This window comes from Glycine soja, chromosome 1, assembly GCF_004193775.1.
Source record: "Glycine soja cultivar W05 chromosome 1, ASM419377v2, whole genome shotgun sequence".
In the NCBI taxonomy this organism is placed as follows: domain Eukaryota; kingdom Viridiplantae; phylum Streptophyta; class Magnoliopsida; order Fabales; family Fabaceae; genus Glycine; species Glycine soja.
The window spans coordinates 2,048,232-2,063,055 of record NC_041002.1 but is presented as its reverse complement, the minus strand read 5'-3'; the positions used below and the strand labels follow the sequence as shown (position 1 = coordinate 2,063,055).

Below are 14,824 nucleotides of genomic sequence, written 5' to 3'. Positions count from 1 at the left end.
TAAATACTCTTATATGCAAATGCAACCGTTACTTTTTGTAGCTTCACACAACAGTTAGCGCATGTTAGAGTCATGATTTTAAATTGTGGTTGTGATCGCTATATATAAAATAATACCTCTCTGCACCGAAGCACAGGGCAAGTTGATTGTTGAATACACAAGCAAAGAAGGGTGAAGAAGAAGAAGTGGCTGTTATTGATAATTGATGGTACTTGACAGTGAAGGGAAGAGAACAAAATATCGTGGGCCAGAAACTTATTTGTTAAAATAAGTATTTATTTGAATAAAATAAGAAGTTTTTATTTTTTTAATGTATTTATCTAAATTATTTTTAGTTAAAAAAATAATTTTTTATTTATTTTAACAAACAAATCTTATTTTCTTCATAAAAAAGTACTCAGATAAAAAGTATGTATTTTAAAATTATTTTTAAAAAAATTTAAACAAATCCTCAGAATCACTTCTAGTTAATTAATCAATCATTGAAAAAGTGGCCCAACTCAAGTCAGATACGTTGCTACCTACACTAGTCATCAAAGTCTATTCCACCCAAATTAACACGTTAGCTTCTAATTGTCGGCAAGTGATTAATACGTTACCTATATCTTGGTTTATGCCAGTCAGTGTTTCATAACTATTAGAAAGTAGTGAGAGATTGAGATTCACTCACTATTGGATAAGTCGTGTATTCAGGACTTTTTCCTTACCATTTTTTAAATAAGTCCAAGTACATATATGAAACTTGAAACTTGGAACTTGGAACTTGGAACTTGGAAGAGTCCACTTTAGACCGTTTTTCCAGTTCTGGTTCGGACAATTGTCATGGCAATGAACTGTGAATGCATGTGCTACATATGGATAAAATGTGTTTTTGGCTCCACCTAAAATCAATCAGTCTTTTTATATTTTAAAAATAGTGATTTTTTTAAAATAATGCAATGAAATCAGTCCTTAATGTTAACTTTAATAATCTTCTTTGTTAAGATGACTAATAACTATGTGACAGGCATGGCCCATAAAATGTGTCACATGTGAAGCATCTTATTTTTAATTATTAATGTTTTAATTATTGTAAATTATAATTAAAATTTAATATTGATCCCTATTTATTTGAAAAAAAATGAGTTTTTTTAATGAAAAATTTAGGTGAGTTTGATCTCATGAACTCATCTGAGTGGAGATATACCCATAAAGGTTATTAAGCGCTGACATAAATATTTACAAATCCATCTTAACAAAATTCTCATATCCACAACGAAATTTAAATTCAATTATAAGATATGAGTATGATTTTTATCAATTAAATCAATATTTATTGACTTAAAAAAAGTTATTCATGTACTTCTATTTTTAAAACAAAGTGAAAGCAGTCCTTATTATTAACTCTATTAAGATAGTTGTTCTAACGACATATGACAATTTGTGTAAGATAGATAACACATGGCAGGCAGGGTACTTACTAAAAAGTCTGATACTTAACATGGGTTACTCAAATCTAAATTGGGTATGAAAAGAATTTAATACATACTTTTTGACATCATTCAATAAATTTCTTTGGATACTAAAAATCTTATTTGGGTACTTTTGAAGTTTTTGAAAGTCAAGTGCAAACGGTTTTAACCATGGAACATGTCAATACCAAATAGGTTATCTTTGATATTGGTAGAATTTCGCAGTGGTTGTCAAATTGGAACTCCAAATGCTGAAGTTTCTTTAGTTATTTCAAGGTTAATTAAATTAATCTAAACGCCTTTGAGTTTGATAATTTTTAATTAGATTTTGAATTATTTTTTTCAAGTCCCAGTATTTGTTTTTAATTGGATCAATTCGTCTATTTCTAAGAAAAATTAACAATAATGACTTGATTAAAAAAATAAAAACAAGTTTAAAGATCTAATTAAAAATCTTCAAATATTTTATGAACTTTTTAGTAGTTTACTAAATATCATGAAAACACAAAGATATTTGACATCACCCTTTAACTCAAAATCTTAAGACTTAAGTTTACAATTTTCTTCTCATTGTGCTTAATTTTTTTATTTTTAATTTATTCGATGTGGGACTTAATCTTATACTCGTATTCTATCACATTTATCACATGATTTACATATTTATGAATTAAGTAATGATTTCGAAAATGTACCTAATAAATATAGTTCAGAAAAACTATTTACTCGTTTCGTATATATTCTAACAAGATTTTAAAAATTTTATCATTTAACGAAAACATGTGGTGAAAAGAAATTAAAACAGAAAAAATGGTTAGGTGGCCGTCATATTCCTTTTTTTCATTTTTCATTTTTTCCTGCATGATGCAAGCACGATTTCTTGACGTTCTACTTTCGGATCCGCTTCTAATTTCATATCAGCATCTAGTTCGTGGAATAAGTGTCCCTTTATGCGGTAGAATAACAAGAACGACTCAAGAAGTGTAGTGTAGCTATGCTTCCCAAAAAATAAAAAAAGTTAGAAACAAAATGCAGGTTTTGTAAACAATAATTCCAGATGCCACTAACATGTTTTTTTTGTATATATAAATAAATTGAGGGTATATACCCCACAACTACACACCCCATCAAAATAAAAATAAATAAATAACAAACAAGCTAACATGCTAACCTCATTACAATTTTGCAAAGGTATTATACATTATACATTTTAAAACAATTTCATTTTCAGTTAAGGGTGCAGTGACTTTTAGAAGTCATAAATATATCAACCATACATCATATTCCTGTGCTAGAGAGGATTTAACTGCACCCCCAGAATCTGCATTCTTCTCTTTATAATCCAAACAAAATTCAATTATTCTTTTTTCTCACAGAAAAATATGATTGGGGGGTTCTTATTTATGTATGAGTCAGGCTAGGCTTGATCTAGTTCACTGACTAGAAAGTGATAAAACATTGGTAACCAAGCACTGCTTCAATTTTTCATTTGAGAATCCAACCAATAGAACACAGCAGCACTACACATTAACACAAACAGAATTGCAGCAATCAAAAGATTGCACAGTAAAGTAAGAAAAGTAAATGGCATCACTACATCAGTACTACTGGTAGATCCACCATATATACAAAAAGACATTAATTTTCAATTAACAGAACTTTGGTATTACGAAAAAGTATGAATGAGATACACCATATACAAACTTAAAGAAGAATTAATTTCTTTGTAGTTGTACCATACAGTAACTAAAACCTCCCATGTGTCAAAAATAAAAGGCTATTTCATTGTCCTTCTTACATTCAAGCCTAAACATGTAATAACCACAGTTACACAAAATCAATGATGTGAATCCCACTTAACATCTTGCAACCCTGGCCTAGGTTCATCAAGATGGCAGCCCTCATCGAAGTTCTGGGAGTAGCTAACAGGATCATATTGAAATGACATAGGTTTGGATCTACACAAGGTCTTGCTCTCCCTCATGAACCTTCTGAGGATGTTCCTCCACCTTCTCACCCTCTTTCTGGGGTTGTAGTGGATTCGCGAGTACTCGTACTCGTTGTGGATTGGCAAGCACGAAGGGGACATCATGCACCTGGGGAAGTAAGAGGATCGCTGCACTGTCATTGTGAGATCCTTTTCCATTTGTGTGGAGTTTGACATGTTCTTCTTCTTTTTGAGGTGGTTGTGTGTGTATGCTTGATGCTTCTTTATCTTCTCAATTATTTTCTTTTGCTATGAGTTGGTTTGAGGAGCCTATAGTGCCTGTTAGGCTGTTACCATTTGTAAATAGTACCATATGCATGTAAAAGGGTAATTCTCATTCATAGTTCTCTACTTCTCAGCTTTGTTAAATGTGTATTAATTTAATTTGTTCATTAATTATATTACATGTTAGTTTGTCCTATTCATTGTGATTAATTGGAGTTAACAATATGGATTAGAAAAATAGACATCTGTAAGTGACAAAAGAACAATCGGTGTAAGGTATAGAGGCAAATCTGAAAATCAATTGAATTGAATTATTATTAGCAAGCCATCATATTATTATCAATTATTAGTTTGACAAAAAGAAACATAGTTATTAAACTTATTATACTATATTTCTTAGTTCGTTGTGTTTTTTTAGAGAAAGAGAAAGATAAATTAGTTTTACTTAAAAAAAACAACTGCCAATAAAGATGGATAATAGTTTTAACACGATTTTAAAATTTAACTGCAAATGTCAAGGTTTTTGAGGACTCCCCAACTGCTACAAGATTGCATCAACCACATTTATTCATTCGCAATTTCTCGCAATATCAACAATCGTGATGAAATTGTAATTGCAATTTAAAACCTTGAGTTTTACTTCTTGGTGCCTTTAGTTGCTCCCAATAAAGTTATTAGTGTTGGAAATATATTTTGGGGTCGACAGATATTGCATTATACAAATTAGAATTTAGAAATACAACTTCATGTCATCGACAAAGGATAAACCAAAGCCTTTAAATATCGAATCAATGTTAGCCAAAATGAGATTGATGAGGACATGCACCAGCCCTTTCTGACTGGCCTGGACTATTTGAGTAAAAGGGGAAAGGAAAAAGACACAATATGAGCCAAGCCATTCCGTGGAATAATTTCTTTCTAAACCATTCAATAACGGAAATATTAAAGAAAAAAACATGAAGTCAAAAGAGGGTAAAAAAAATTGAACGATGGCAAAAACTAAAAGAGTAACAAAACCATAAGAATGGGTGGGGGCATGTGAAAATTTTGGTACACATCACAGCTCCACAAGCCTCACCTACCGCTGTAGTATTTGTGTGTGGGGACTTGGGAATCTTTCGTGTCTCTCTAATTCACCAAGTGGTGATGAAGCAGAGGATAGTGTCGTTAGCTATAAAAAATTTCAGCACCTTCCTTGGTTTTGGTGCCATTTCATGGTTGCTAGCTTGCCTTGTTTCACCTATTGCTGGATTCCTTTCACATCTTAATTCTCATCCAAGCAATTGTTTATCTTGCATCAGTTAGACAGGGTTTTAACTAGAGTTGAGTGATTGACCAATGTAAATATGAACTAAGGTTTAATTAATTATTTAATTCCTATACTGGTATACTTATGTCAACTTTTCGCTTTAATCTCTATATCTAATAAAAACCTATACTGGTATACAATAGTGTTACATAGTTGGGATGTTTAGCGCTATTCTTGCTTCAGCTGGCCTTTGTTTTAAAAAAAAAATCTATATCTAAAAAATTTATATTTTAATATCTAAACAGAAATATTTTTATCATTTAGTTCTTTATGTCTCCATTTAGTAGCAGATTAACACAGTCAAAAACTAACAATAGAAACCAAAAACGAAAAATCAACACAAGTATAGACAAGGAAATCTTAAATTAATGATATTATTTGTATTAGCCGAATTATTAGTTTATTTTATTTATACAATAGTGTTACATAGTTTTAGATTTCTACAGTACTACTCATTCCAATTACTCAAGTCCATTGTCATCATAAACACTAAACCGATTTTTCAGTGGTCTTGTGAACTAGCAAGTAAGGAAAATGAGATTTCTAGCCTCGGTGCTTTAAATTTGAATTTGTGTGTGTATTTCTTGTCATGACCAACGTACACAAACATAATAAGGCTTATCTGGGGGATAAGAATCTTGTGCACATGTTGATTGTGGAGCAGAAGATGGGAACAGAAAGATTGTGAGCCCACATGCACGCACGCACCTAGTGAATAATAAATCCCTATCCCCTAGCCTTGTTTGTTTCCAGTGGCCATTCATAAGTTATAATTAGACATAAAATGAGATGAGATGAAGTAAAACAAAGTTATCATTTTATTATTTACATATTTTATATATAGTGGAATGTAAAGGACTAAATAAATGATCATTACATTCTATATCCTCTATATTGAAAGGACGTTTTAAATGAAATAAAATTGAAAGCATTGTATCTGGTTTTTCTTTATTTTAAATCATTTTTAAAATAAAAAAGTATAATGTGATTTATTAAATATATTCTTTTCCATTAATTCATAGGCTTGGCTCCTCGGTGGTGAAAATTTTACTGTGGGGATTGCTTGATCACTGCATCCGTAACCATAAATGCCTATCAAGAACTAGTGTGCTGACCCTGTAAAATGAATAGTGATAATAATTAACCAAAATCAATTAAGCATATGATCCAGAATATACGTATCATCACGCATTTGAAAAAATTATATGCCTAGCTATACATATTGTGTGTGTAAGAGATGGCTATGATGTGAGTTGTACATGAGGGACCCAAGCACAGGCTACAGCACATATGTATTATGATGACTTTCCTTATCACATGCCTCCAAAGGTCTATGAGGATTACTGGCTAAGTTAATTAGTGAACTATAAATCTGGTTCATGAGTTTTCTAAGTTAAATATTTAGTGTTTAAAGTCATGAACTTTATACTTGGACTATTATATGTTTACAAAGTATCTTTTTACACCAGAAAAAAAAAAAGGAGAGTTCTTATTTTTTTTTTTCTTTAGTGGAAAAGTGGCTGTAGATGAAATATAAAACATTTTGCAAATTTGTATAAAATTGTATATTTTTTAACTGCTGACAGAATGAAGACAAATTTAGACCCCAAAAAAGAAGAATAAAGGCAAATTTATTTAGCCACAATTGGATGAATCCAATTAGACAAAGATTCGCTGTGTCCAATAAATATTGCATGGAGATCAAGAAGGGAAAAAGTAGCTAGGACTTCTATGTTTATGTACTAAGTATTTGTTATTATAATAAAAATAGACAATTTTTTTGTAAGCTGGAATAGCTCAGTTGGTTAGAGCGTGTGGCTGTTAACCACAAGGTCGGAGGTTCAAGCCCTCCTTCTAGCGATTTTTTTAAAAAAATTTCTCTATTTTGTGCTCTTACGCTCTGTATCCATTTTCCGGGTAAATGCCCGTTTGAGTGCATATCTCTCTGATCATGGGTTTAGCCCATCTTGACTGGGCTATGTGCTAATTTTTTTCTTCTTTTTATTCTGTTAGTTTTAGGAAACATAAAATTTCATTCTAATTTTAGTTTGACCATAAAAATAAATTTTAATTTTAGTCTTCTTAAAGAGGTCACTAGCTAAGTAATTAATCAAATAATTATAAAAAAAAAGACAACAAAGGGATTGTCGATTGCTTAAAAATATTTAACTTCAACAATCAACTAATTGTTTAGCTCGTTTTTTATTGATTTGGGTGCAGAGACAAGGGATTGAAGGGGAATATACTCATTCAACGAACAGCATCTTGGCCACAATTCAGTCTTCTTCTTACTTTGAGTCAGAGATGGCAAAGCTTCGCCATGAAGTTGAGGATTACGCGAAACAATTTCCAACCATTGGTTTTGATAAAGCAACCATGAAATACAACAAATGAGAAAACAAATTTTCCATTAGGTATGCATTTATGTCAATCATACCATGTCTTATTTCTCTGATGTTAACATACTAGTTTTATTAGGGGACATAAAATTTTTAGTAATAAGTATTAAACTTTAAAGGTGTGATATTTAATTTTAGGGTAAAATATGTGTTCATAATTGCGGTAAAACTTAATTTTATTCTTTGAATTTCAACTTTAATCAATTTGATCCTTAATTTTATAAAAATTAGTGATTTAAGTTCCTCCTCATGTTAAAAATAAAAACTATCTGTAATGAGGAACAAAAATTACTACTTTTCAAAAATTGAAATCCAAATTGATTAAAGTTAAAGTGCATATACTAACATCAATTTTTTTTTTATCAAAATCAGAGGATTAACATCATATTTTATCCTAAATTATTAATAGTATTTTGTAGTCAATTTCCAAATTTCAAATCATCATTTTAATGATATTTTATTTTTCTTTTCTTTTGGTGCATTACAAGCATTTTCCTTCCCGTGACTTTTCTTTTTTGGATGTTACTATTGGCCCTTGTCACCTCTTCCCTCCCTCTTCCCCTCCTCCTTCCCCTCCCCACCTTCTTCACCCTCCTTCCCCTCCCCACCTCCTGTCTCCCCCAAAACATACAAGATCCTCTTCCAAAAACCTTTCCTTCTCCTCCGTTCTCTCCTTTAGTGTCCCTTTGCAATGATTTCCTTGTAATAAAACACATAACATAATCAAGATTTTATTGTTTTTTTTAATAAAACTAAGTAATGAAAAATCATGATTCGATTATGTATTTTATCATAACGAAATCATGATTCTGTTATTTATTTTTTTGGGTTTTGAATATCTTGTGTGTTTGGAAAATAACACAATGAAATCACAATTTCATTGTATGCCTAGACAAACAACACAAGAACATTAAAACAATATCCTTTAGATGATAAAATTATGTCACTATCAAACTACACAATAGTAGATAAACTCTTCATTTTTTTGTAATATGGTGAATATCAAAATACACAATAGTAGAAGGTGTTGAGTTGCATCAAACTTCTATTTTCATTTATATTAAATGATCTACTATTCTTTCTTGGGCCATAACAAAGGTTGAGATCGCACCGATAAAATTAATGGTTTAGATTGTGAATATGGTTGGTAAGTGTATAAAAAAAGTAGTGTTCAATTAATACATATCATAAAAAGTAGTGCGCTCAACCAATTATTATAATGTTGCAATGTTTAGTCAATAGAAACATCAAATGTATTTTTTTTAATTTTTTTAAAAAAAAATAGTACAATAGATCATGATTCCGTTGTTATTTTTTCTCACCCCAAGTAATGCAACGGAACTACAATTTTATTGTTTTAAGGGAGTACTATAAAAAAATAACGGAATTGAGATTTCCTTGTATAATATATAATGAAAGAGGGCGAGCCCTGGTGCAGCGGTAAAGTTGTGCCTTGGTGACTTGTTGGTCATGGGTTCGAATCCGGAAACAGCCTCTTTGCATATGCAAGGGTAAGACTGCGTACAACATCCCTCCCTCATACCTTCGCATAGCGAAGAGCCTCTAGGCAATGGGGTACGAAATCACAATTTTGTTTTGTTGTTTAAAAGGGGTGCAAAAATAATTACACAATAAAATTATGATTTCGTTATATATCATGCACAACCGAGTCATCATGATTCCATGGAAATGATATTATGTGAATAAAAGCATGGATCCGTCCCATGGTAGAGGCCAATAGCAACTCTCTTCTATTTATTTTTTTAACGCTACAAGCATTTTCCCAGGCAAAGGCCCATGTGAGCGCATATCGCTGTAGATACGGGTTTAGCCCAACTTGAATTTTCCTTTTGCTATTCGAGTTGTGGGAAACATTAAACTTCAGTCTAATTGTCTATAAAAAAAATAACTTCATTCTAATTTTAGTTTGACCCAAAAAAATATTCTAATTTTAGTTTTCTTAAACATGTTGGATAATTAAAAAAAACACAAAAAACTGATTTTCAATTGTTTAAAAATATGTAATATTTAACAATCAAATAATTGTTTAGCTCTTTATTTATTGATTTGGGTTCAGAGACAGGGAACTGGAGGGGAATATACACATTGAACGAACAACACCATTTTATATGTGTACCATGAGAATGAGATCATGTGTCGGATTCTTCGTTGAGATCCTTCACAAAGTAACATATAAGTTGGTAAAATGTCCTCACTCGACAGAGAAAAACATTACAAAGCTTTGGTGGTAACATTTGTTACAAGCATTTTTGACTCATCCTATCAACTTACATATTCAAAGGACCACTTTGAGACCAAGAAATGGTGATTGTTCGTGGATAGGATTATAGGACTACTTTCATGGCCTGTTTTACTAATGTACTAAATTTTGACAAGTACGATGCAAGAAAGAAACAGAGTGTATAAGATTAATTAATTTAGTATTTTTTTATTTGGAAACTTTTTGTATCTTAATAATTGTGAAATTATTAATTTGTTTTTTGGAAATAAGAAATCAAGAAACATTTATCTTAAATATGTTTTATATTGTGTAAAATTGTTGTATTTTGGGTAATTCAAATAAAGTCACATGGTGCTAGTAGCACCTGATAGCATCACAGATAGATATTAATTGATATAGTGCATTTCAGTTTATATACTATTTTTCTGTTTTGAGTTTGTTATAGGTTTTCTGTTTTGAGTTTGTTATAGGTGTAACAGAATTACACCTGGAGTCATAGAATATATACTTCAGAAAATGAGCTGTAACTTGAATCAATTTTATTCATCAATAAAGATTCAGTTCCTCTCAATTCTTCTCAACCTTCTTCTCTCTGTTGGTGAGTGATGGATTCCAATTGAATCCAACAAATTGGTATCTAGAGCGAGTGAGATTCTGGGAAACACGAGAGCTGCGTAAGGTGCGTGTGATTCAAATCGGAAATTCGCATTGAATTAAAGATTGAAATCGAAGAAAATCACAATTGATTTTCTAGGGTCAGGGAAACACGAGAGAATTGTGAGGTTCATTTGAGTGAAGAACAGAGTGAGAAGATGAATGGAAACGGTGGATTTAACACTCACTTACCAGTGTTTGATGGTAAGAACTGGAGTCGTTGGTCAATACAGATGCGTGTGTTGTTCGGAGCACAAGATGTGCTCGAATTTGTGAATGACGGAGTTCCGGATTTGGCGGAAAATGCGACGGAAGCGCAGAGGAATTTGCATCGCGAAAAGAAGAAGAAGGATCAGAAAGCCTTGTTCTACATTCACCAGTGTGTTGATGCAAAGATCTTTGAGAAGATTGCGGAATCGACGACGGCGAAAGCTGCTTGGGACACGCTTGTGCGTTGCTATGGTGGTGATGCAACTGTGAAGAAAGTCAAGCTTCAATCACTGAGGAAGCAGTATGAGAACCTGAATATGAAGCACAATGAGAAGGTAGCTGATTATGTGTCTCGCATAATTACTGTTACGAACGAAATGAAGACCTGTGGTGAGACAATTTCTGAGCAGATGATTGTTGAAAAGGTACTGCGTTCCTTAACTGCTCAATTTGATCATATAGTTGTTGCTATAGAACAGTCTAAGGACACTAGTACAATGAAGATTGATGAATTGCAAGGTAGTTTAGAAGCACTTGAATTAAGAGTAATTGAAAGAGGAAATGGAAAAGAAACAGATCAGGCTTTGCAAGCAGCATCTAAGGAAAATTGGCGTGAAATTAAGAAGAAACAGTGGTTAGATAAGAAGGCTAAACAGAATCCCAATAGTAGTGATAAGGATAAAGGAAAATCACTGGCTGATAAGGCAGAATCATCAAATAAAGGAGGTTATAACTCAAAGTTTAATAAGAAAAAGAACTTTGATAAAAGGAAAATACAGTGTTATAATTGTGACAGATTTGGTCACTTTGCTGATGAATGTTGGTCTGGTGCTGGTAAGTGGAAGAAACCAGAGAAAGGTACAGAGCAAGCTAATCTTGCTCAAGATAGTTCTGATACAGAACCTGTTATGTTAATGGTGACAACCAATGATGAAGGCGTAGTAGTAGATTGGTGGTATTTGGACACAGGTTGTTCTAACCATCTAACTGGGAATAGGCAGTGGTTGATTAACTATGATTCCAGCAAAGAAAGTAGAATCAGGTGTGCTGATGATGAGTACTTGGTTGCTGAAGGAATGGGAGATGTGCTGGTAAAATTGAAGGATGGTGGAACTGTCTTGATTGAAAATGTGTGGTATGTGCCTGGCATGAAGAGTAATTTGATGAGTGTAGGCCAATTATTGGAGAAAGGTTACTCAGTAACTATGAGAGATGCAGTGCTGCAGCTGTTTGATAATTCTGATAAACTGGTTTTGAAGTCAAAACTGAGCAGGAACAGGACTTTTAAATGCAATGTAAAAGATTCTGGTGTGAAAGTATTGAGTACAGTGACTGAATCACAGAGCTGGCTATGGCATAGGAGATTTGGACACTTGAATTTCAAGAGTCTAACTCAGTTGAGTGAGAAGGAGCTAGTGACAGGTATGCCAAAGATTGGTGTGTGTGACAAGACCTGTGATGTGTGCTTGAAAGGCAAGCAAACCAGATTGCCATTTGCTGGTCAGTCACCTATGAGAGCAAGCTCTCCACTACATGCAGTGAGTTCTGACATTTGTGGTCCTATTGAAGTGCCAACACTTGGAGGTAATAAATACTTTATTACTTTCATTGATGAGTTTACTAGAATGATATGGCTGTATGTCATCAAGCAGAAGAGTGAAGCATTAGAGGTGTTCAAGAAATTCAAAGCTGTGGCAGAAACACAGAGTGGCCAGAAATTAAAAATATTGAGAACAGATGGTGGAGGTGAATACACCTCAAAAGCATTTGAGGAATTTTGTGAAGCTCAAGGTGTTGTCCATGAGGTCACTCCCCCATACACACCACAACACAATGGACTTGCTGAAAGAAGGAATAGGACCTTGCTTGATATGGCAAGGAGCATGTTGAAACAAAAGAACATGCCTCATGAGTTTTGGGGTGAAGCTGTAACAACATCAACTTACATTCTCAATAGGTGTCCTACAAAGAGCTTGAAGTTGAAGGTACCTATGGAGGTATGGAGTGGCAAGAAGCCCTCAGTGAGTCATCTAAGGGTGTTTGGATCTTTGTGTTACAATCATATACCAGACGTTAAGAGAACTAAGTTGCAAGACAAGAGTGAAGTCATGGTATTGATTGGATACCACTCAACTGGTGGTTACAAGTTGTACAATCCCAAGTTGAAGAAGACGTGTATTAGTAGAGATCTCTTGATCAAAGAAGATGAGTCATGGGACTGGGAGATAGGGGAAGTGAAATTCAAGGCTGCACCAGAAATCGATATATGCAGTGACAGTGAGAGTGATGATCACAGTGCTGCAGAAGTGAATAATGATGGTGTGAATGGTGTTGTAGCACCTAATGATGATGTGCCTGGTGATGTAGTACACGATGTGCCCGCTACTCCAGCAGTGAGACCACAGAGGCAGAAACAATTACCAAGGAGACTGCAAGATTGTGAGGTGCTGCCAGATAGTGCTGTGACTGACGAAGGTGACTTGATTCACTTCGCTCTCTTAGCAGATGCAGAGCCAGTCAACTTCACTGAAGCATTGAAGATTAGTGAGTGGAGAGCAGCAATGGAAGATGAGTTGAGATCAATTGAAAGGAACCATACTTGGGATCTTGTTCAATTGCCTAAGAACAAGAAACCAATAAGTGTAAAATGGGTATTCAAGTTGAAATTGGATCCTGAGGGCAGAATTGTGAAGCACAAGGCTAGGCTTGTGGCTAGAGGTTTCTTGCAGAAACAAGGAGTTGATTATACAGAGATCTTTGCACCAGTTGCAAGGCACGAAACTGTGAGAGTGATTGTCTCTCTAGCAAGCAATAAGGGGTGGAGTTTGACACATCTTGATGTAAAATCTGCATTTTTGAATGGGGCACTAGAAGAAACTGTGTTTGTGACTCAACCTCCTGGCTTTGAGTTAGAAGGCAAGGAGGAAATGGTATACAAGTTGAACAAGGCGCTCTATGGGCTCAAACAAGCACCAAGAGCATGGAATAGGAGAATTGATGCATATCTTGCTCAACTTGGCTTCAAAAGGTGTGTGGTAGAACATGGAGTTTATGTCATGTTGAAGGAGGATAACAAGGTGTTAATGGTGTGCCTATACGTTGATGATTTACTAGTGACTGGTAATCATACAACAGAGATTGATAATTTCACTTCACTCATGATGAGTGAATTTGAAATGACTAACTTAGGGAAATTGTCATATTTCCTTGGGTTAGAATTCTTGTGGACTGAATATGGGATTGTCATGCATCAAAGGAAATATGCTGGTGAAATTCTGCAGAGATTTGGGATGGAGGATTGCAATGTTGCAATCACACCGGCAGAAACAAACCAGAAGCTTGAAGACAAGCCTGAGGAAGAAGGTGTTGATCCAACTGGTTACAAACAGTTGGTAGGCTCACTGAGATACCTCTGCAATAGCAGACCAGATATCTGTTATGCCGTAGGCGTGCTGAGTAAATTCATGAATAGGCCAAAGAAATCTCATTTCTTGGCTGCCAAGAGGGTTCTAAGGTATGTGAAGGGAACTATGCAGTATGGCGTGATGTTTCCAAGTAGTGTTGATGGTGCTGAGATGAAATTGATTGGTTACTCAGATGCTGATTGGTGTGGGGACAAGACAGATAGGAGAAACACATCTGGTTACTTGTTCAAATTTGGTGGAGCTGCTGTGTCTTGGAGCTCAAAGAAACAACCAGTTACTGCTCTCTCAAGCTGTGAGGCAGAGTATATATCTGGTTCCTTTGCTGCTTGTCAAGCAATTTGGTTGAAATCACTGCTTGATGAGTTGAAATGTGAAGTACAGATGCCACTGTCATTACTGATAGATAATAAATCAGCAATTAGTCTTGCTAAAAACCCAGTCTCACATGGGCGTAGCAAGCACATCGAAACAAGGTTTCATTTCATCAGAGAACAAGTGAATAATGGAGTTCTGAAATTGATTTACTGTCCCACTGAAGATCAGTTAGCAGACCTGCTAACCAAGGCTGTTAAACCAGACAGATTCATAAAGCTAAGGGAAGAGATTGGAGTCATTTGTTTTGAAGATTTGAATTAAGGGGAAGTGTTGTATTTTGGGTAATTCAAATAAAGTCACATGGTGCTAGTAGCACCTGATAGCATCACAGATAGATATTAATTGATATAGTGCATTTCAGTTTATATACTATTTTTCTGTTTTGAGTTTGTTATAGGTTTTCTGTTTTGAGTTTGTTATAGGTGTAACAGAATTACACCTGGAGTCATAGAATATATACTTCAGAAAATGAGCTGTAACTTGAATCAATTTATTCATCAATAAAGATTCAGTTCCTCTCAATTCTTCTCAACCTTCTTCTCTCTGTTGG

The 14,824-nt window shown here is 34.0% G+C and overlaps 1 protein-coding gene and 1 non-coding gene across 2 annotated transcripts; one reads left to right on the top strand and one right to left on the bottom strand.

The window, feature by feature from the left end:
* Positions 1-3,020: 3,020 nt before the first annotated feature.
* LOC114409075 lies at positions 3,021-3,738 on the bottom strand. The gene has a single exon (XM_028372378.1). The coding sequence runs from the start codon at positions 3,610-3,612 to the stop codon at positions 3,286-3,288; it is 327 nt and encodes a 108-aa protein (XP_028228179.1). The 5' UTR covers positions 3,613-3,738; the 3' UTR covers positions 3,021-3,285.
* Positions 3,739-6,755: 3,017 nt separating this feature from the next.
* Positions 6,756-6,829, top strand: TRNAN-GUU. Its single transcript has one exon. It is a non-coding gene; the product is annotated as a tRNA-Asn (tRNA).
* The last annotated feature ends 7,995 nt before the right edge of the window (positions 6,830-14,824 follow it).

What these genes read in the sequence shown, in the direction of transcription:
- LOC114409075 (XM_028372378.1), bottom strand. Translation starts at nt 3,612, where the DNA reads ATGTCAAACTCCACACAAATGGAAAAGGATCTCACAATGACAGTGCAG.